Raw genomic sequence first — 24,452 nt, forward strand, 5'->3', positions numbered from 1 at the left:
CACACGCGCATGCATACATACTGCAGCTCCTACTAAGCGCAGACCTATTATTACACGTGTGTGTTCTGGGAAGTGAAGCTTGTGGATGCGCATTCATATGCACACATGCATGGTAAATAGCGAAGGAGCGCACACTAACAGAGAAAATACAATTGTATGTAGAGAATAGGTGGTAAATTACTGCACGTTTTTTGTGTGATTTGAGACGAGTGCACAAACACATACTTCTGATACATGTACACGCTTCAAAGTGAAATGCAAATAAACATAGTTTTGAGGACCAGCAAATCCAATGCCATGCACAAAGAGTGGCGTGCAGGCACTGCCAGGCACACGCCAACATACACAACACATCTACAGATGCACTGGCACTAGCCATGCACTGGCGTTGCCAATAGGTTTCGCATTTGGAAAGTTGGAGCTATTGGTTTTGTAAATGACATTTTATATTTATATATTGTTATTGACAATGCCAATAACGATATATAAATATAAAATGTCATTTACAAAACCAATAGCTCCAACTTTCCTACTGCGAGACCTATTGGCAACGCCAGTGCTTGTTAACGGATGTAGCTCCTCCTCAAAGTTCTCCAGAAGATTTGAAACAACTGGAACCATGTCATTCTTGTAGCTCCGGATTGGACACAGAGAGTATAATAGTCTCAAATTCCTGGGTGTGTGTATCGGACCTCCGATCGGGCTTCCCCTTAAGGAGGATCTGCAGGTCTAACACCCTACCCTGTGCTCCCTTCACATTCATGTATGGAGGTTGCACAGCTGTCAGTTGACACCCTATGACCTTTCTCCTGAAATCTCTGAAGTTATTATGGTAGCCAGGCGTCCCTCCACCTAGATGATATACTTCTGCTGTTGGGACAAGTTCGTAACATGGTGTGCATCTTAGAACATTGATTCTCTTTCTGCACCATTATCCCAAATTTCACTGTTTGTTCTTCCTTTGCCTAACAAGGCTCTGCTAGGGGTCTTTCTTGAGGTGGACTGGCCAACCTTACTTGTTCAAGTCACCCAACATCTGTCTTCCCCAAGATATTTTCATCATGCCCCAAGGGGACCTACATTTTAACTTTCCTTATGTGCATATTCTTTGAACCACTGCACAATTGAACACGTTGACTATTAACCATTAAAAATGTTTTTCTGGTGGCCATAACATCAGCCAGGATGGTCCGCAAACCCAGGCATTCTCTGTGAATCCTCCCTGTAGCACATTCTACCCAGATAAACTGGTTCTGAGAACCCAGGCCTCCTTCCTTCTGAAGGTGTAGACACCCTTCCATTCAGACCAAAATATCAACAATCCTGTTTTCTTTGTGCTACCTCACCCTTTTTAAGAAAGAGACTTCATCGTCTGCACACAAAAAAGAGTTCTCATTCTATATTGATCAAACCAAAGTTCCGAATGAACAATCAGCTCTTTGTTGGGTATGTCGGGTAAAAAGAAAGCTAGACTGCAGAAACCAAATCTTACGATGGAATTTGCTCTGTATTAAAATCTACTTCTTATTGGTTAAGCAGCAACCCCCTGAGGGCTTGCGTGCTTATTGCACCAGAGCCATGGCTGCAACCACTGCATTAGCTCACAGAGTCCCTGTCCTGGACATCTGTCAGGCAGGAACGTGGGCGTCTTTACACATGTTCACCATGCCCTACTGCCTGGACAGTCGGGTTGGTTAAGAGAAGCCCTTTGCCAGTTCAGTGATGCAGGACTTTTTGGTGTAGTATGTTCGCAGAACCATCTCCGGGGAGGTGTTGCCTGGGTATCTATTCTAGGCCAAGGAATCTGCAGCTAGAAGTCTCTAACAGGTAAACAAGTCACTTATCTTCAGTAATGCCTAATCTGTTAGATATTCTATGTAGCTGCAGATTCCTTACTGATCCTCCCCGCTCTGCAAACTTATTTCTGCATAGTGTCACCCTACTGAGGTCCGTAGTGATGCACACCAATCCATCAGCATTTTTTGTGGCTCTGCACCAATGGCACGGAAAGGTCATGAAAAGAAACTGATGTCGGGACGCTTGGGCGGTGTCTATAAAGACACCGCACACATCATGGTGCCGACCTTGAGCCCAACCACGCTCCCTACTTGTGTGCAGAGGTACTGCTTGAAAAGGTACATATCCAGTCTGACATCTGGAGGTAATTTTAAAGTAAGGAATCTTCGCCTAGATAGTTTCCAGTAGATAAGGTGTTACCAAAGTTAAGTAACTTGTTCTTCAACAATTTGAGGAGGATCTTGTGACTGCAGTGCTTTAAAAATAGAGATTTTTCTCATTAAATTAGCCAGACTTTAAAGCTGTAGCTTCTTATGCTGATATAGTCAATCCAATGAAACATACCTGCATGTAGAAGTTCCTATGAGTTAAGCCTACATTTTAATTTACAAGATTCCTCTTCGATGTTTGGAAGATGTAAGTAAAAGGCAATGTTTTCCAAAACTCTTTCTTGTAGCCACAGATAAGCCAACAGCCTTGATACTTTAAAGTATCACCGTAGTATTTACCACCAAAATTGTCTTGCTGTCTGTTTCTTTCAGGATGCCAGTGATTAACCCATTTCTCTGTCCGGAATATTTGAAACAGACTACTGAAGAAAACAGTAGACGGATGGATTTACCGTATGGAATCCATAATGGAGGTTAGTATGTCCCCCTCTGCATTTTAACAAGAAAGGGTGACATAAATCTGTATTTTACTTAGAAGACTTATTTCCTGAGGTGTATATTTCTCATAGCTCTCTTCTCACATTAATTAAAAAAGATTCATTTTCAGAGACTACCATTTGAGGTGCAGGAGTAAGGGACAAACATACTACAGTGTTCAGGTATTATGACACTAGTGCATTGAGAAAGTGCAGTTGTTGCTTAATTTCTGCAAGTGGTTGCAGATGGTGAGCACCCGCACTCAGTTTTGTGGACCGGGACTTATTTTACATTATCAGGCTTTGACTTTGAGCAAGAGAGAGGAATACACACGTGTGAGGAAGGTAAAAGATGGGAAAACAATAATAAGAGCAGAACTCGAAAAGAATGAACAACTTGTAAGCGACAGGAAATGTGTGGTGGTGAAAGAAAGAGGCATGAGAGGGAATTCATACCTAGCCGCCTCTGGTAACGCTGGTAGTGGGCTACTATGATGATCTTGGGCCTCTGAACTATTTTTTAATTTTAATTAAGCTCTAGGTGTCGTGACTGATAACAGAAAATAAGCATATTAAACCTGTATTTAATCCTAAACCCATGGACATAATTAAGGACATAATTAAGTTGTCTGTTCTGCAAAAGATGCAATTCTAAAGCTTTCTAAAGAAGCTCATCTGCAAGTCGCGAAATAATGTAGGTTTTAGTTCAACGCCATGCTGCCAAGTTCCAAATTGCCTTTGTGTGACAATGTAGTGGCAACTTGTGTTGCTTCAAGTGACACATTCTTGTGAGTAGAAACAAGGACTCAGGTAGGAGGTTGCCTAAAGTATACAATAGGAATGTAAAAAGAATATGCCCTATTAATCGACTTATCATGTATGTTGTATACGTTTAACAAAGGCCTTACTCCTAGAGGGGTTGTTAAAACAATAATGCTGGGGAGCACACCTGTGTGTCAAATTGTAACCCTTTCTAACTTCTACATCGATCCAGAATAAAAAAAAACATTTATTTACTGCTTCAGCAATATTTGCATTCCTTCGTTAGAGCGTTTCCTCTAGAAAACCCATTCAGTCAAGGGACAGTTCAGGAAATGGCGATGCCTAATGGCCCTTTTCTGCTTCATTGCCAATGCTGTGTTACTTACGTTGCTTTAGACTCAGCTAATATAATGGCGGCCGTGCCGTTGGTTTGTTTGTTTCGCCGAACGCTGCTGTATGTTCTTTCTAGTTTTAACTTTTTGGTTTTAAAGCACCCCATTCGCGCATTCATTTGAATTGTGACCGTGCCCCTTTCTTTAGACACAGCTTGTCTAAAGAACGGTGCGAGGCCGCTATTAAAATGAAAGCGCGGACTGGGGCCCTTCTACCAAAAAAAAGCATTTGTCAACTTGCCAAACAAATGCTTTTTTTTTGTACAATAGCCACATGCTGCGCTTTCACTTTAATGGATCTAGCCATCACGATCTTTGCCGGCATCCTGGTCTACAACCCCCCACAGCCACTTCCTCATCTCTCAACTCCCTGCTGTACTCAATTGCGGATATCTCCTTCAAACACTCTTACTTTACAGTGCTGGGAGATTTCAATCTACATATCGATAATCCCTCCTGTGCACAAGCATCCTTTCTTCTTGAAACCTTACAAGGACTCACCTTGTCCCAATTAGTTAAAGGTCCCACTCACAAAGCAGGTCATACGCTCGATCTTATTTTTACGAATCATCCCGGTATCTCTTCCCTTCCTTCCCTACCCCTCACTTGGTCAGACCATTTCCTTCTCCCTATTGAAATCACTATTCCTTCCCTGCCCCCCCTTCCTCCATCAACAGAGATAGTGGTCGCAAATGGTCCAAAGTCACGTGTGAGTCCATCGACCCTTGCTTCCTCTTTCAATTCAATTTGTTGGAAGATCTTAACAAGGAAACTGATAGATATAACTCTGCTCTTACCTCTGCACTAGATACCATTGCCCCTCTAGCTCCCTTGACTTCCTCCAGATCTCGTCCATCTGCTCCTTGGTTCACCCCCATGCTGCTTGAGGAAAAGAGTAGGTGCAAACAGCTGGAACGTAAATGGCGCCAGGCCTATGATCCTATTACCAAATTGGCCTATAAAACGGCCCTGAACAAATTTCAAAAACTCAAACGTTCCACGATGAGAGCCTACTTCTCAATTCTTATTCAACAGGCTAAGAATTCCTCTAAAACCCTCTTCACTATTGTGAAGGATTTTGCAAATCCTCCTGCCTTGAAAGCCCAATGCGCCCCCTTGCAAGCTCTTTGCAATGGACTCTCTGATTTTTTCCAGGAAAAAATTATTAAACTTCCACCTCCTTTGATTCCGTATCATCTAGTCCTCAGCCAGGAGTTTCATACCTCCAACACTGCTCCTTTAATTCTTTCAGCGAGCTGACGCCAGATTTAGCTTTGACACTTTTAAACCAGGTCAAGTCAGGCTCACCATTGGACCCAGTCCCTGCCAAAGTGATGGGTACTCTCGCCCTTGTTTTAATCAACCCTCTCCTTTCCATCTGGAATTCTTCCTTGACCCGTGGTCAATTCCCTTCAGTCTGGAAACAGGCTAGGTTGCTCCCCATTCTGAAGAAACCAGATGCGGATCCTTCCCAATTCAGCAATTATCGTCCCATATCGCTTTTGCCTAAACCTGCCAAAATTTTAGAGAAAGTGGTCCAGAATCAATTGGCCCTGTATCTAGAAACCAACCAGTTGCTGCACGATTCACAGTCCGGTTTTGGAACCGGTTACAGCACCGAGACTGCGCTCCTGGAAGTATCTAAGACTATTCGGGAATCAGTGGACAGGAGAGAGGAGGCCATGCTGGTGCTCCTCGACCTGTCCGCTGCATTCGATACTGTGTCACATGAAATACTTGTGACTCGTCTACAGCAGCTAGGGATTGGTGGCACGGCCCTGGCATGGATTAAATCTTTTCTTTCCGGGCGATCCCAAAGGGTACTTCTGCGTCCCTTCGAATCAGAGGATAAACCCCTTATGTGCGGCGTGCCTCAGGGCTCCGCCTTAAGCCCTCTTTTGTTAAACGCATATTTGGGCCCGCTTGCCAGGGTAGTTGAGTCATGGGGGGTCAGGGTGGTCTCATACGCTGACGATACTCAGCTTGTTTTTTCCTTCAGAGACCACTCAGACTCCCACTTTTCCAACTTTCGCAACTGCCTTGGCAACATCTGCACATGGATGGCTTCTAATCACCTGGCCCTAAATACGGAAAAAACGGAGGTGCTTTTTTTTTTTAGCCGGAAATCAGCCCCCCGCTACTTTGTGGTGGCCTACTGTCTTGAATCCCCCTCCCAATCCAGTGCAGTCAGCCCACAATCTTGGCTTCCTATTTGACAACACCATGTCCTGCAAAGCTCAGGTCAACAGAGTCACTGCGGCCTGCTTCAATAAGCTGCGTATGATTAGGAAGATTTTTCCCTATCTCCCTCAAGCGTCCCGCAAAACGATTGTCCAGGCTCTCATTACGGCACATCTGGACTACGCCAACAGCCTATATGCTGGTGCTCCCCTCTATCTTATTGACCGATTGCAAATCGTTCAGAACGCGGCAGCTAGGCTCATTGGAAACATCCCTACCCGCAACTCGGTTAGAGCTTATCGGGACGACCTACACTGGCTTCCCATCGCCCGACGCATTCAGTTCAAAATCCTGATCCTTGCCTTTCGGGCCATTCATGGAATTGGCCCGGCTTACCTGAGCAAAAGACTCAAGTTATCTTTATCAGTAAGACACCTGAGATCGAACAGCCTCCGCCTACTGACCGTTCCCAGATTTAGGCTCACCCGAAGTGGCGGCAGAACTTTCGGCGTGACGGCAGCCAAGTACTGGAACAGCCTACCTCTGGACCTTAGGTTCATTGAGTCCGAGCAAGTCTTCCGACGCAAACTAAAAACCTGGCTGTTCACCAAACTCTGATTAGGTGAGCCTCTGCTGCCCCAGGTTTTGGATGGTTTTGAACCAGGCAACCTCCTCTGGTGATTAACTTGTACTCTTAGCGCCGGGACACCCGCGACGGGGATAGCCGTGCGCTCTATAAGCTTCTTAAATAAATAAATAAATAAATGGCGGCTGCGCCCCTTTCTTTAGGCGAGCCGCGTCTCAAACTCTCGCAAATGCAAGACGTATTGCGTTGGAAATGCTTATTTCGAATGGTCTGCAAGTAGATACAATACTGAAAAGACAGTGTCGTGTATGGAAATAATTGCGACTGATTTTCAATATTTATTTCAATATTAGCTACTTTTTGTGAATTACTACAGATACCCTTCATTTCAGTAAATAAGGAGCAGAGACTTGTTCTGAATAAAAGAATAATTATTATAAATGTATTTGATCCTTGAATATGAAGTACATTGATATATTATAGCAACCTAGTTGCATATTAAAATAAATGCCAGTCTCAAAGTGGGTCTTGAATTAAGTGTGAGAAGAAAGATATTAAAAACCAAATTGGAGTCTGGGAATGCCTATATATATCAATGAATAAGATATTCATTTTAAATGATCTGAAAGTATAAAGTAAAATTGGCTGCAAGTTTCCAATTAAAAATATATAAACAAATTAATAAAGAACAGCCTATAATTAGAAAGTATGTCCTTGCAGCATTAAGATGAACAAAATCAATGTGCAGTTGAGGGATGTCTCATGAAACCGAGTATGCCTGTGAGGTGCAATAAGTAACCATTTATACATGAAATGAAACAGGGCTCTCTTCATATCACCCTACTATAGCTGGTGGGAAAAGATGGTCGGATAGTTTGACAAAATATCCATGAAATATTCACCAACCCTATTATCAAAGTTTAGGGCAGTTGTAATACAGGATACTTCTGATTATGAAGCAGAAACAAAGCAACATTTGTCAAACGTGGAGCACTGCCAGAACTCTTTAACCCTTTCGATGCTTATGACGAGCTCAGCTCGTCATGATGCACAGTTGAGCTGTGCTGATGACGAGCTGAGCTCGTCATGAAATGATGGCATTATGAAAAAGTCAGCACAGGAGGGGAAAACACCTAGCAGCCAAGGTGTTAATCCATTACCGTCTATCATCAACCTTACATGTTGTGCTTGAAATACGTGTTGGATGAGTCAGAAAGAGCATGACTTCCCCAATAAACATACACACCATGTATGTACATACTACCTCAAATGCACACAAATAATCAAACTCTACTTTGTCAGCCTTTTGTGGCAGTGTGTGGATATGTTTTTGAGCCATGGTGCCTTCTTCCTGATACACCTGAAACCCAGATTTTTTGTTAGGGATAGCAAGGATTTCATAACATTGGTGGAAGGTCTCCCCAAATTCGGACATTTTGGCCACAGTTGACACAGTCACTATATAACCATATTCCCTAGCATCTGGCCCGCCTTATCATTCGAAGTACCTTGAAGTGGTGAACTGCACCTTGCCAAGTGCCCACCAGCTTCAGAACTGATGGCTCTAGAATTCAGTCTTACCAAAAAGATATAAAGGCTGAAATTGCTGGTAAAGTTGATAACATTATTGTTTACCATTTCGGACAAGAGGATCTGTCCTCTGACAGAAAACTAAAGATTGCAGATAAATCTGTAGAAAAGATTCTCGTTCTGAAACTCCCATTAGTTGGCAGAATAACCTTTATTCATTAATACAGTGCAACGCAAATGAATTACGCTGACTTGAACATTCAAATTGCAAAACAGAGTGTAATTCACTCCTACGATCTCCCCCAAAGAGTCTAGTCAGACCCCCCAGGATATAGTGGCATGAACTAGTAAATTTAGCGTCACAAATCGGGAAATTTAGCGGCACAAATCTGGGAATTTAGCAGCATTTTATTTTGTTTGTTTTTCGACAACATACACAGATATCTTATTGTTTGTTATTTTACAACATGGAGCTATGTATATTTTGTTTATTTACAATTCAGGCTATTTGTTTTGGGTAAAAGGCTACATATAGGACATAACTTGTTACTGAATAAATGGCCACAGAACTTGTATGCTTGGCATGTTAATCTTGGCCATTTACGTCCAGTTCTTCTGAGCACTCCAAATCTAGCCCAGAATTGTGCTGCTGGTTATAATGCAAAAACAATAATGCCTGGATGGATTTCTCTGAAAGGGACCGTCGTCTGGATGACAGAATAATTTTGTAGATGCTGTTGCTCCTTTCAGCATCTGCAGAACTGGTCACACAGTCCTTGTACACAGCTGCAAGTTGGGAAAGAGCTAGAATGCGGTCAGCCAGCCCATGCCAAAAGAGGTCCGTGTCAATCACTCCAGAAACAGATGCCTGCACTGCTTCTGGGCCTACATTTTCAAAGTAGAGGTGAGGCTCCTGATCGGGAACTTCGCTCAAACCAGGGATGACTGAATATGCACTCTTCTCATTAGGCAGGATGTAGAGTCGCGCAGGATTGAAAAGGCGCACTTGTTTCAAGAATTGTATGCCTGGCTGGGCCTCCCCCATGTATTTGCCCACCTTTTCCAGTGAATGTTCAAAAGCTTCATTAAGCTGGGCTGTTATCTTTTTTTTCTGTGCCAGACTTAATTTTGCCCCTGCAGTGGTCTGTAGAAGTGGTTGTAGTGACTCCACAGTGAGGACTGAATTGTTTGTTAGGTTCATCTGGAGGTCCTCCAAATAATCATATACCTTCATGGTCACTGGTGTCTGACTCTGGAATAACTCCATCAGGTTTAAAATGCTTTGGCATTTTTCTGCCACAATGTCCAATTGGACTTTAATGCAGTTTCTTTGGTCGCTGTTCAAAATCTTCTGCAGATTTTCAAGGGAATCTGGGGGAGACTTGCTGAGTTGCATCTCAGACTCAACAAACCCAGCATAGGCCTCAAAGTGCTTGCAGTGGTACTGGACAGCAGCAAACCAAGAATTCCAGCGGGTACTGCAAGGGTCAGGTGCCACCCGTGCTTTCATCCCATGGTTCTCAGCAAGATGGTGCAGGTACCATCTCTTTCTGCTACCGGCCATGTAAAAGATGCGCGAGAAGTACAGAAGGAAAGCAGACGGGCACCCTGCGGAGAGACTACTGCAACTAACACATTCAATACACTCCACCCTTCGACATCTGGTGTTTCATCAAATAGAACACTGATCTTCTAATCTTTCAATAGTTCTTTCAGCTCGTTCTTGCCTCCTATATATCTCTCTGGGAGATCACGTTTTTGAAGCTGATGACTTCCAGGTATCGCTCCACCATTCCGTACTCGCTCATGGAGAAACTTGCGCAACACAGGATGCAGTTGACTCCGAGCTCCTGAAAATGAAGATATTGAGCTTGTTCACTGATACTTTGACATTTTAGGGCATTCCTGGTAAAAAACATCACACCATACTAGTCTTCCTTGATGTATCATTTTAAGAAAGAGGTAGGGTTGGTAGGTTTCCATGGGTACCCACCCTACTACGGGCTTAATGCTGCAGCCATTCCCCAGGTAACGTGTGAGACTTTGGATTCTTTTAGGCATATTTTTTTTAATTTGCAGGACACTCTGTTTAAGAAAACTTGCTGGTATACATGCGAACCATACCACCTTTTATTACCCTAGGTCTCAAGTTAAAAAAAAAAAAAAAAAGTGGTAATAGGGTTTCTTGGATACCAGCCAACCCTAGGCCCAAATACTGCTGCCACTCCTCATGGACAGTAAGAAAAGTTTGTGTAATTTTAGGAATAGTTATGAAAAGTTATTGTGATCTACTCAAGTCACAGCACTCTAGACAGCCCCTCTTATCTAGTACAGTTTTTATCGAGAGAAGTATAGGAGAGCGCTGGGTAGGACTTTTGTTGGTCCAAGCAGACCATGGCACTATCCTTCTTAGAAATGAGAGAAAATTGAGTAATTTTAGCCAACGATGGATGTTTGCAGGGGATTCTGGTTAAGAAAATGTAGTGGAATACATGCAAGCAACTTCACTTTTGACTCCCCTGTGTCTAGTTTTCAGAAACTGGATCTGGTAAGTTTCCTCGGGTGTCAGCCAGCCCCTGGCCAAAATAACAGCACTACCCATGTCCCGGAATAAGTCTAATATAAAGGAAAAGTATTTAGGTTTCCACATTGCATTTTAGGTTTTTCGTGTTGCAAGTGATAACCCCAGCAGTGTGGTACCATTTTTTATTGGGAGAAGTGTGAGAACACTGGGTGGTAGGACTTTTGTCATTTGCCACAGTTACTGTAACTTTCCCTCGCAGAAATATGAGAACATCTGTGATTTTAGCTAAAGTTTATTTGCATGGCATTCTGCATATAAAATATAGCAGATTCGTGCAAACGACTCCTCCCTGGACTTCTCTAGTTTTCATTAATGACTGAAGTTGGTAAGTTTCCCAGTGCACCGGCTGATCCCAGACCCAAATACGGCATACCCACATCCTATGAATTGTTATAATTGAAAGAAAATCTTGTTGTTTCCGTGTTGCAGATTAGGCCTTTTCTGAACCAGATGCAGGGAAAGTTTCTCCTCTGGGGCGTTAGGGCGTTGTACTCCAGAGAGGTGCCTGTTCATAATTTAAAGTCCCCGACCCGCCAGTGTTCAAGGACTGGCCTGCTGCTACATTTGTTATTCAGTGCAGCCAGCGTTGCCGGAGCAGTGTTACAAGGCATTGCTGGGTGTGGCCAATCCTAATGATTGGCAATGCCAGTATCAACTGAAGTCCAGTGCGCATATTGGGTTGAACAGGTGTCTGACTGTGGAAAATCGATATGCGCACTTCAGGCCTCGAACCCACAATCTGTTAGGGAGCCGTGGAACCACAACACTAGGGTGACCAACCGTCCATAAATGTCACGAATTGTCCGTAGTTCGGACCTCACGTCTGTTGTCCTTGAGGATCCTTTTTACTGACACCTTTTGTCCGTAATTTTGGCCAATGCAGGGAGCGGCGCTGCTCCCCTGAGAGAAGCCTTAGCCCCCTGAGAGGGCCACCTCGCACTCCTCTGAGCCCATCGTAGCCACCCCGCCCATTGTCATTCTGTCTGCGGCTGATTGCCACATACAGAAGGACAATGGGACAGTCTGGGCTGCAAAGCATGTGGTGGTCTCCTCCTGCCTCTCTGTACAGCAGGGCATTCTGTCAGATGGATAAAAAGTACAGCACCTGTGCTGAAACGTGAGAATACAGTTTAGATATAGATGCCTGTGAAATAAGTTATGGTTCTTTCACTGTCCCATCAATTTAGAACTTGCACATTTTCAATATTATATTCAACAAAGCCATGATTGCAGCATTTTTATTTTAAAAACTAACAACCATTGACAGAGTCCATAGTCCTGGCTTGTTGTTGGTGTAATGATACTTGCTGTATTATATATCTGGATGCAGTGACAGAAACAACATAATACCAGTCGGAATGAACATTATACTAATTACAAATTTTTAGCCTAGGTGTTTTAAGTCATGGCCTAAACTACATCGAACATCCCCTTTGAAGAGACCCCCTCAGTTTTTTTTACCCCACTTAAGTCCCTGGAAACAACACCATGTCACAGTCACCTCACGCCCTGGCACTGTGTGTCATGCATGGCTCATGACTTCTAAGTTTTCAGATTGCCTATGTGCAGGGTCCTGGTGAACCCTCCCCCACCCAACCCCTTGCTTTATGAACTAAAGGGAGGTGAAGTTCTTGATGGGCCTCTTCTGTCTGCAACTCTGCAGACAAAGGCTCAGCTCATACTTTGAAAAGGTGGGTGAGTAAATAAATGAAGGAATGTGTGAATGGCTGGATCGATTAGTGAAAGGATGAATGGATGAATGAACGAGTGAATGGGTAGATAATGAAAGAAAGGATGGATGGATGAGTGAGTGGAAGGATGGTTCAGCGGAAAGGTAAATAGATGGATGTATGGGTGGAAGGGTAGATAGATGGATAAAAGGTTGGATGGGTGAGTGAAAGGATGGATGGATGAGTGAAAGGGTAGATGGGCGAGTAAATTAGTGGATGGATGAGTGAAATGATGGATTAATGAATTGATAAGTGAAAGGGTGGATGGATGAGTGAAAGGGTGGATGTAAGGATTGATGAGTGAGTGAAAGGGGGGTGATGGGCAAAAGGATAGATAGATAAGGGAAGAAGTGAAAGGGTGCATGGATGAGGGGATGGATCGATGAGTGACAGGATGGATGAGTAATAGGGTCAATGGATGGATTCATGAATGGATGAGTAAATGGGTGGTTGGAAGGATGGATGGATGGATGGATGGATGAGTGAAAGGGGGATGTAGAGAGAAAGGGAGGATACATGACTGAAAGGGTGAATGGGTGGAAGGATATGTGACTGGGTGGATGGATGAGTAAGTGAAAGGATGGCTGGATGGGTTAAAGGGTAAATTGCTGGATGGATGAATGAATAAATGGATGGGTGTAAGAGTGGATGGACGAGTGTACGGTTGGATGGATGGAGTGAAAGGGTGGATGGATGAGTGAAAGTGTAGATGGAGGGATGGATGAGTCAAATGATGGATGGACGGATATATGGTGGATAGGTTTGCAAATGGTTGAATATGTTTGGATATAGATGGGCACACAGATGGGAGGACAGGATGAATGGTGAAAGACTGAATGATAGAAAAAAGAATGATTACACCTTGTATCACCCATTATCTTAAGTAACATTACCTATACATTGACTTTCACATTTATATGGGTTTTTGTCTCTATATGATGTGTGTGTGATGTAACACACTCTGACACCCTGGCCTACATACTTGGGATGAGTAGCACTATAAGAGAAATTAAATACACATGAGAGATGGTCTATGTAAAGATGAGGTGCACCATTGGAGGGTGGTAGCAAGGCTGGACTGGCCGTACCGGGCATCGGGTGTTTCCCTGGGAGGCTGGAGGGAGGGGGGGGGGGGGGTGTTACTGGGGGCTGGCACTGTAAAGTTCATTGTATATCCAGTAGTTTTTAATCAACAATAAAAGCGGTCCCACTTGAATTCAGGTGTGGTTCACCATTGTCTGGTGACTAATACCTGCTGGAGCAAGATGCGAGTTTTGAATTGTCTAAGGTAGCAAGCTGCGGGCATACTGAAATACTGTGCAGTGCACGATTGTCTCAACCTAATATAAACTTATTTTGACTTGTACTTAAGTGGTTGTCTATTTACTTACTTTTATACTATTGTGTGACCTCCTCTGACATGTCTGTAAACCTTACCTTTTGTCCCGAAGTTTTGTCCAGAATTTTGGCCTCCTGTCCTGAATTTTTTTTCCTCCTGAATTTTGACCCTTTGTCCTGAATTTTTACACTCACCGTCCTGAAGTTGCACCCATGCCAGTTGGTCACCCTACACAACACACCCCCACTGGTCTCCTTTGGAGCTCAGGGTTCACCTGCCTCATCCAATCCTTGCGTTGCTCTCCTGCAGTTTTGAGTATACATCTCGTGCGAGCGGAGCATAAATTGTTTCTGGGCAGGTCACCTGTCCCCGCGGTCCTTCACTTCTGAGGCAGCGCCGTGGCAGCATGATTAAAGCACATTCACACTGTGGTTTTATTTTAAAAGCCACCCAGTGATAGGTCATGTTTCGTTAATAGGGCCGTGATGGCGTGCTTTCCCCCTCATGCACAGAGTAAAAGCATTGTGCACAAGGGGAGGGGAGAGTAGCAGTCACTAACTTGAAGTTGTCACTCACCCTGCAGGCCCCACGCTCCGCACACTTGCCTCCAGGTTTGGTGGTTGTGTCCGGTTTGGTGCGTGTGTCCGGTCCAGGCAAGTAGTTAGGACTCAGTGGCGTTGATGCATCATTGTACTCAATGTACAGATATATTGGTACTGATATTTAAACATTGAAATCAGCAAGATTATTTGCTCAGATTTTGGCAGGTTAAAAGGTGTACATGTTAAAAAGCAGTATGCATTACATGTACAAAAACACGTTCAGTAAAATGAACCAAAATCCCCAGATATTATAGGTAATCCCAAATTCAGATTGGTAGAAATAACCCCTTTTCTTAAACTGTGGTATTTTAAAGATACTTCGCTTAATTTCATTTCCGTTTTTCATTAATTAAATTTTGCCTAATTAATTTTTGCATGGTCAATACAAAATGAAAAAAAAATATTATGAGATGGAGTTTGAGTGATGGCTTTGGTTATCATGTATTTTTTGGCAACTGAAAAGAAAGCACTATATATCCCTGTGATCGGAAGGGTCGGGCGGACATAACAGTATATTACTTTTATAGATTGAAGTACAGAAATATACAGATTTAAACATTGTTACCTGTTTCTATTTCGTCCTACTTAGTTTGACTATTTTTTTTTATTTCAACGATTAGTTTCTTTGTACAAAACTTTATTTCGACAACTCGTGTCATAAAAACTATATTAGTTTATATGGGAAACCAGTCCGCACTGATGACCTCCCTCTGCATTCATAATTTTGTTTACTTTGAAGAAATCTATAGGTTTCCGAATTTACCCATGGATTACATACCACTTTTCTTCACAAACTACAATAAAGCAGAAACCACAAAAACGAGGAATCCTGACCACCGCTTACAAATGTGCTAACACCGTGATGAATTTTTTTTTTATTTTTTATTCCAAGCCTTTTTTCAACTCTGCCTGTTTTAGAATGCTGGGAAGAGGGTGCTCTGAGCATGACAGGCGTTTTGTTGATGCCATTTCTAGAAGAACAAGCATTTGCAATGCAATAGGTCTGGCAGCATTAAAGTTTGAGTTATTGGCATTGTGTATGACAATGCGTTGCATAACATTTTTAGCATACTTTGAATTGGTGAGCAGTGAGAGTGTGTGCAAGAGTGCTGTTGCTCACAGCTGTTATTATTCACGCAGCTCTAATGATGCACCTCACACACGGGGCTGACGCAGTTATTATGCACCTCAGCACGGGGCTGACGCAGTTATTATTCACAAAGCTCTGATGATGCACCTCAGGCACGGGCTCACAGCTGTTAATATTCACACAGGTCTGATGATGCATCTCAGGCACGGGCTCACAGCTGTTATTATTCACTCAGCTCTAATGATGCACCTCACGCATGGGGCTGACGCAGTTATTATTCACAAAGCTCTGATGATGCACCTCATGCACGGGCTCACAGCTGTTATTATTCACGCAGCTCTAATGATGCACCTCACCACTGGGCTGACGCAGTTATTATGCACCTCAGCACGGGGCTGACGCAGTTATTATTCACAAAGCTCTGATGATGCACCTCAGGCACGGGCTCACAGCTGTTATTATTCACACAGGTCTGATGATGCATCTCAGGCACGGGCTCACAGCTGTTATTATTCACTCAGCTCTAATGATGCACCTCACGCATGGGGCTGACGCAGTTATTATTCACAAAGCTCTGATGATGCACCTCAGGCACGGGCTCACAGCTGTTATTATTCACACAGGTCTGTTGATGCATCTCAGGCACGGGCTCACAGCTGTTATTATTCACACAGGTCTGATGATGCATCTCAGGCACGGGCTCACAGCTGTTATTATTCACTCAGCTCTAATGATGCACCTTAGGCACGGGCTCGCAGCTGTTATTATTCACACAGGTCTGATGATGCACCTCACGCACGGGGCTGACGCAGTTATTATTCACACAGGTCTGATGATGCACCTCACGCACGGGGCTGACGCAGTTATTATTCACAAAGCTCTGATGCATCTCAGGCACGGGCTCACAGCTGTTATTATTCACACAGCTCTGATGATGCATCTCAGGCACAGGCTCACAGCTGTTATTATTCACACAGCTCTGATGATGCACCTCCGGCACGGGCTCACAGCTGTTGTTATTCACACAGCTCTGATGATGCATCTCAGGCACGGCCTCACTGCTGTTATTATTCACACAGGTCTGATGATGCACCTCACGCACGGGGCTGACGCAGTTATTATTCACACAGCTCTGATGATGCTTCACACGCACTCATATTTAGCAATCCCACATTTCGAGTCCGCACTTGACGCTGCACTCCCTGAGCCCCTGCACATCCCGTAGTTTGAGTAGTCTGTAATACGCATTGGCAATTGTTACAATCAACAATATAATCATTTTGCTGTAGCACACGTACAGCTGCGTGACGTAAAAAACCAAAGCTGTTTCATAAACGACCTGCAAGCAAAATAATCCAGCGAACTGGCATTTCTCTTGGAGGCAATTAGGTGTGTTAGAATTCTGATTTTAAATTTAAACTGAACATCCCATTATGAGGATAAAAGCGTTTTCCACCAAATCACAATTTCGACTGTTAAAAGAAAAACAGCGACTTTTCAAAATACTACACAGGCTGAAAATAAAATAACCATTTGAACTAAGGAAGCGCCCAGCCTTGCAATATTTTTCAGGAAAGATTTTAGGATCTAACCAGAGCAAAGAAAATGTTCCATAATTGAGTGGTCATGTTACTGCGTGTATCTCGGTTGAAATCGTACGACTTGATTAGCGAGCATTTGCAATGCTCTCATACGAGAATTATGCCTTACATGGGTTTGGCACACATGTGCACAGGTGGCAGTATAGGGTTACCGATGATGTAATAGGGCCGCAGGTCAAGCACGCCCTGGCGTTTAGAAAGTGGTGTCACCAGAACACTGGGAGGGCATTATTTGACCCCAATTCATGTGTTACGCTACGAGACCTAAAAACGACTGCTGTAAAAAACTAATACAAAAGATTGCTTTACATATTTAATGCATGTGTGAGATAAAAAGCTGAACGCTAGGTGACTGTATTTTTCATATGCATAACAGTCCCTCATGCACATTAATGCAAGCACCCCATAGGAAGCAGAAGGACATACCACGCGGCTAAGCGCATGAGGTTACACTGTATTATTCCTCTGGTTGGAACCAAAGGCAACTTTAAGTACATTGTAAATAAAAAAAATACAAAACTGGTAACAATAAATACTATAAAACGATGGCAAAACTAACAGGTCTGAGACACAAAGGCTGGATAATTAAGGAAAGCACCTACCCTTTGATACAGTCCTGTTTTTGTTTGTATACCAAATAAAGATATGATGGCAAGGGTTCTTCTTTGGTTTATATGACACAGAAAGAAAGGAAGTACTTTAAGGCTTTCTTGCAATCAGGCCTTCATTTGATATAGGGAAGAAAGAGGACCGCACTGAAAGCAAGTGAGCTTCACTACAGCCCACCTTTCGTTTCCATGAAACGGGGAAAAACTAATGCCTGCTGGTAGCACGCAGGTAGGAAGGAGTGAGCGAGGGGAAACAAGAGGGGTGTCAAAATGGCAAAAAGTAACGCAGAGGAGAAGGCGGGAAGCACTGGGGCAGATATGAGAAGACGGGAGGACGGGAGGAGAGAGGAATAAGCAGCACACAGAAGCCAAATGGACATACATGTGGATCTCACAAGTACAACAAACCCCTACAATAGAAATACATGTACATAAAACTAACCTTTGGTGGGGGCGGGACTTCCGTCTTGTGCACGAAGCCCACTCCTAAGAAGACGTGCGCACGCAAAACGAAACCTATTGTGGGGCGGGACTTCCGTTTCGTGAAGCCCGCGCCCACGGAGTGCCTGGAGGAGCACCGAGGGAGAGCCCCGCGGTCGGAGGCTGCACAAGTCCGGAGTGCCGGTGAGCGGGGAGGGGGGGATGCCTGTATGTGTGCGTGTGTGTGTGTCTGTGTGTGCGACGGCGGAGGGGTGGGGGGGGATGTCTCTCCGTGCGTGTATGTGTGCTTGTGTATGTGTGTGCGCATGCGTGCAGGGGAAGGTGTGTGTGTGTGTGCACGATGGGGGTCTCTGTATGTGTGCATGTATGTGCGCTCGTGTTTGTGTCTCTGTGTGTCCGCATGCGTGCAGGGGGATGTATGCCTGTGTATTTTTGTTGCGCTCCCCAGGAGACAGCCACGGGCGCGTTCGCGCGCGCGTGACCTGCGCCGATCGCCTTTTGCGAGATGCGCGAGCCAGGTGCTTACGCGCTGTTTTCGCTACGAGACCTAAAAAAAGGCCCTCGCTCACAATTTTCCAAAAGTACAAAGCTTGAAACATTGTAGCAGTTTTATCCCATTCCTCGTGGGAACCACAGACTCTCAGTACCATATCGTGGGTAAAAAAGTACGCTCATGTAACTTGGTGATTTTTTGAGGATGAACATTTTGAAGGCTTAATTGCGAACTGCCCTTATTATCAAAAAGGGACAAGCACCAGTAGAAAAAAACTCGTAGTAAAATCGTTAACCATCCACTCCGGTCTATGTGTGGTTATATATTCAGTCGCAGCACTTTCAACAATTCATATGACATTGTGCCACCTTCTCTACATTCTTTACCTCAAAGGGCATGCATTCAATTTAAGTACTATTTCATTACACATTAAAACATCTTTGTTACGTCCCCTTCCTATGTGAGCCAACTGGAAAGTGCATCATAAATAATAAAAGCCAGTGACGCTTGTTAGGATATAACACTCGGGAACACGTAGAAGCTTTAGAAGTAATATTTATTGTCATAGACAACACACCGCAGCAAGCGTAAGTCTCGCAGCCAAATCTCAACTCAGTAACCTGTCAACTCAACTGTCAACCCTCGGAACCCTCAGCTGTCAACATTCCAGCTGGCTTAACCAATTACGCACTGGGGACAAGCTCGCACAGAAAAAGGTAAAGGAAAGAGAAAAAGGGTTAAGACAACACATCTCCATCCCTAAAGAGGAAGGAATTTAGAAGCGTGCTGAAAATCCCAGTAATTCACAGCGCGGTGCTACACGCAAACATAGTCACCCATTTTGTTGGGTTCACTCGAAACCCTGCCAAAACTGCTAGTGCTGGCTTTATCCTCTTCTGGATCTCTCATAATTGCACCAGCCAGTGCTATAAAAGTTCCATCTTTGGTTTGTAAAGATTCTCCAGTATCTTCATGCATGCAGTCGCTTTCCGCACCTTCAAACTAATTTCCCTCTTGTTCATTTCCAGAGGCAGAGCTCTCACTCGGGTCTGGGATCCTACCGAGGCATCCGTGCTGAAGTCCTCACATTTACCAATAGATTAGATGTTCTCTAGGTCTTGCCCACCCAGGTTGTCCTGAGCTGTGGCTGCTGCTCCATTGCAATCCTCTTCAAGTTCTGACTCCTCTTCAATCCCTAGTGACTCACTGCAGTAGCTTTCTTTTTGCACGGGGCAAAGTTCACTGCCATTACTTTTCTTGATATTGTCACCTTGACAAATTGACATAGCAAAGGCGTGCCATTTTTTTTCATCACCGAGCACAGCAGATTTGCAGGAAACCTCCACGACTTCCAATGGTGTAGTAAACTTGGTTTCACCCTGTGTGTTGGTCCCCTCACCCTCATTCTCTGACTCCTCACAATACATCTAGTCAAAGTAATCCTTTTTGTTGTTGTACTCTAGTTCATCTTGACATGTACATTCTTTCCCATCCTGGACAGTGTCACCAGTATAATCTCCACTTGCCTTAGGGTTGCACACAGGTAGTGCTGACGCCTGCCACACTTTCCCAGCACTGATGCGGGCAGAATTATAAAAGTCTTCTTCTTCCACCATAGTTTGTGTAAACCTACTTTGTCCCTTTTTGACACATCCACTCCTTTCCACTCTTCCACTTTCTCCTTTTTTTATCTCTATTTCTTTGTTTTTATGTTTTGTATTACCTTTTTCCTTGTGAGTACTTTGTTTTTGTTTGAAGTTTTCCATTGCTGCTTCGTTTGTCCCTTCCGCTCTCCCTGCAGCCCCTTGCCATCCAATATTGTCCTTAGATAATGAAGTTCTCCCTCTCGTCGTCTCAAAATGGCTATATATTGTGTGCAATCATTTGGTGCAATCCAACTCACAGGTTCTGAACTGTTGGGATTTAGAGTTATCCCTAATTTCCTCTGATCTTTCCATCCCAGTACAGAATGGCCTTTTTCTGAAACGTATAACTTACTCCTGGTACTCCTGTCCATTAATTTTAAATCCAGCTCTCTGCATCCAACCGAATCAACAATTTCACCTGTGTATGTTTTCAGTGTTATGTCAGGTTCCTTTAACTAATTTCCTAGTTTTTCTGCAAGTTTAATTTTCCACACATTCTTGTTAACAATTGTACAAAATGCTCCCGAATCAACAACTATATCGATCTCGACTCCTCCAATGGTGATGGCACATTCGGGTTTTTCTTTACCATTCTCTTTCTCCTTCTCATTGGTTTCACCATCTGTTATGATGAGCACGCATAGGTTGTATTCAGACTCATCCGATGATTCTGATTCTTCTTCCTCATCCTCTTCTACATATCTCACTTTTCTCTTGACTTTCCTGTAGCACACTTTTTGAAAATGACCAATCATTCCACATTGGGTACATTTACTGTTCCTTGCGGGACATTCCCAACTATCTGCCAAGTGTTTGTTGCTTCCACAACGGAAACATTTTAGATCCTTGTAATTTCTAGTTTCACTTTTTGTTTCATTTTCTTCCTCATTTCTATTTTTCCTTATGTGCTTCTTTTTTCCGCAGCTAATTTTAGCTACCGTTCCAGTTTCCTCCATTTTGTTTTCATCCTCTTTTAACACTGCTGTTGCACAACGACCAGTCAGTTTTTTTTATTTATTTTTTTTTTTTACTATTTCGATTACTTCGAAAATCCAAATCCAAATGTTTCTCAAGAAAAGTCATTTTCAATCGGTTGGAATATCGGCGTTTGGGTAGATATGACCCACGGACACGGTTTATGACTTTTCTTGAGAAACATTTGGATTTGGATTATCATGTCCTATACTTTGGAATTTTTGAAAGACTGACTTTGAGGATGCTATAAATTACTCAAGTCCATGGATGCTGCTGGGAACGCCCCCAGCAACACCCATTGCACGCCCCTTTAACGCAGGACACTGCGTTAAAGGGATTGATATTTATCAGGCAGGATTATGCCACTTTGTGGCTTAGTCCTGCCTGATAAATATCACTCAGTCTTCTGCGCCACCGGAACGTCACAAAAAGTGACGTTCCGGAGGTGCAAGGGGCTCGTAAATAAGGCCCCATAGGTTTCACACTCGTTATAGTTCGGAATTAGCATTTAAAAAACCTCTGAAATTCACTGAAAAAAACCATAGGTTTCACACCAGTTATAGTTAGCTGGACATTTTACTCATACAAAAGCATTGAAATTCCTCCGTTATAGTTAGTCGTACTCACTATATCTCGCTCCCACAATCCACTGCTGATGAAGTCACATATTACATCATTCATGATATGGTTAGTGACATCACTGATGACATCACTGATGACATCATCCAGTGAATGTGGTTTGCTTTGATATTTAAATATGCATTATAAATGCACTACTTTGCATTGAAGAATGAGTGGATATATAAATATAAATGTGTGGATGGTGGATTTAGTAACAGTGTCATTGTCTGTTTCCTTGACTAATTTGTAGAGTCTCACTATATATAATGTGTAGTTACTAAACTGTGTGACAGTCTTTATTGCTTTGTCTTAATTGCTATGTTAAAGACTCTATTAGTTATTGTTTTCTTTACTGAGTATTTGTATGGGTAAATGAATGTCTGTGGTTTGGTGGGGGGGGGGGGGTGGTGTGATTGCCAAAAAATGTGTGAATAGTTTATTCAGTAGGTATATGAGGTTAAGACTACATATTAGAACAGTTGTGTCAGTGAGTGTATATGTTTATGGGTGTGGTGGTGATGAAATATTTCTCGCCATGGTACATCTCCATTAAGCTTGAAAAAAAGGCAGTGTATGTGACAGTTATATCTAATTAAGTGTGCCTAAGACTTAGTGATTGTATGAGTCTGGATAACTGTATACTTGTAATAGTGATTTTATAACCCAATAAGTGTGAGTTCCTATCTATGTAAATAGATGAAGTGGTGTTTGTATAAGTGTGTAGGTGAGAAATGTAAGTATAATCAATTGTTTGCATGAGTCAGAAGGATGTCTTTATAAGTGAATACAATATATGCTGGTGTGTAATGTTGAAATAGGCGTATTATTCACTGCATATAACACTGAATCTATAGGTAAGTGATTAGATGTGTGTATAGTTCTATGAATAACTGAGTGGGTGTTTAGAAATTTCTATTGGTGTGTCAATGGTTTCAAATATGGCACTTTCAATTTTATAGTGAGTGATGAAAGATTATACTAGTGTGTGATGAGGTGTATTTGATTGTCACATGGATGATGTCATCAGTGATGTCATTTGAGATGTCATCAGTGATGTCACTGACCATGTCATGAATGATGTAATATGTGACATCAGCAGTGGATTGCGGGCGCGCAAATTATAGTGAGTACAACTAACTCTAACGGGGGAATTTCAATGGTTTTGTAGGAGTAAAATGTCCAGCTAACTAGAACTGGTGTGAAACCTATGGTTTTTTCAGTGAAAAAAAAAATATATACATATATATATTTGCTCCCCGTTGTGGCCTCTGCCTTTCTTTCCGGAGGGTTTCTTTGGACATTGACAATTGCCAGCCAGTGCCAATCTACAGAGGTCCCTGCATGCAAGCCGGCCTGATCCATACTGGCGTCCTTTCTTGCCTCGGCGAGAGAATTTTCCTGTCAAGTTATTGATACGGATCAGGTCCACCCCAGCCAACAGGGAAAAACAGCGGTGTCGGAGTTACTAACTCCGCATTGGGAGAGACGCACCGTCGGACTTACCCCCGCAAAATTGTTCCCTGATGACAAAGGTTGTGCAGTTGGGGACCCAAGGAAGCTGGACGTTGCAGGGGACACGGCAACAGGGAGAGCTGTGATCGAGTGCTACTTTGTGGGTCGCGCTACCATCTGGCTGCCCTTTCCCAGTCAAACACTGCATGCTGGGACATGAAGTGCTGCGCACTCTTGAGACACTGTGATTGGTGCTGTCAGGCATCACCAAGGGCGAAGCGATCTACAAATGGGGCAGTGTTTGAATTTTCAACTAATTAGGCACTCGACCATCCTCCTGAGTACCACGCTGGGCGCTGACTAAGCTACACAGCGGAAATGCATACGCCCGGAGTGCTGTCCTAACCTGCAATAAAGATGCTTCCAATTTGCTCCCCGTTGTGGCCTCTGCCTTTCTTTCAGGAGGGTTTCATATATATATATATATATATATATATATATATATATATATATATATATATATATATATATATATATATATATATATATATATATATATATATATATATATATATATATATATATATATATATTTCATATATATTAATACTCCGCTCCTCCCTCGAAAATTTCAGGGCTATCCACCAAGCGGGGCCAAAGAAAAAAGGGGGTCCCAAAACATAAAATCCCCATGCATTATTCATATACTTTTTTTATACAAGGCTACAGCAAAAACTGCTGAAAGAATTACACCAAATTTGGCAGGAATGTAGACCTTGGTCCGCAGATTGTGCTTTTTGGGACTTGGTATAAATTAGTTCAGTAGATTTTGACATAATAAGGGTAAAAACTCAGACTCGAGAGAGCGCTTTGATTGGCTGCCAGCATCATGAGAAAAATGTGGCTGGCAGCCATAACAGGATTCAAGCACTTAGTCCCCTGTCCTGAAGTTGTAAAGTAATAAAGGTATATGGGGACTGGGTAGGGATTGCCTGAACCTCTTGCCCGATGGGCCTAGAGAGGGGGGCCGCATACCCCCCACCCCCTGATCATAAATCCAGGCCCCTGAAGATAGGGTCCCTGGGGTCGAAATCTGCCTGGGGAGGGGGCTGCGTGTCCCCCTCCCACTGCAAAATACACTAGACCCCGGGAATGAG

General features: G+C 43.3%; 1 protein-coding gene across 13 annotated transcripts in view; it reads left to right on the forward strand.

Annotated features, from left to right (window-relative positions):
- The window catches only part of ST3GAL6 (ST3 beta-galactoside alpha-2,3-sialyltransferase 6), a 614,303-nt gene that overhangs the window by 476,064 nt on the left and 113,787 nt on the right, over window positions 1–24,452 (forward strand). For all 13 annotated transcript variants that reach the window (XM_086934432.1, XM_086934442.1, XM_086934439.1 and 10 more), the window contains one exon: window positions 2,559–2,659. In XM_086934432.1, the coding sequence (XP_086790558.1) occupies window positions 2,559–2,659 (101 nt within the window). The remainder of the gene's footprint in view (window positions 1–2,558; window positions 2,660–24,452) is intronic.

The sequence above is a fragment of the Lissotriton vulgaris genome, chromosome 8 (genome assembly GCF_964263255.1).
Source record: "Lissotriton vulgaris chromosome 8, aLisVul1.2, whole genome shotgun sequence".
Lineage (NCBI taxonomy): Eukaryota > Metazoa > Chordata > Amphibia > Caudata > Salamandridae > Lissotriton > Lissotriton vulgaris.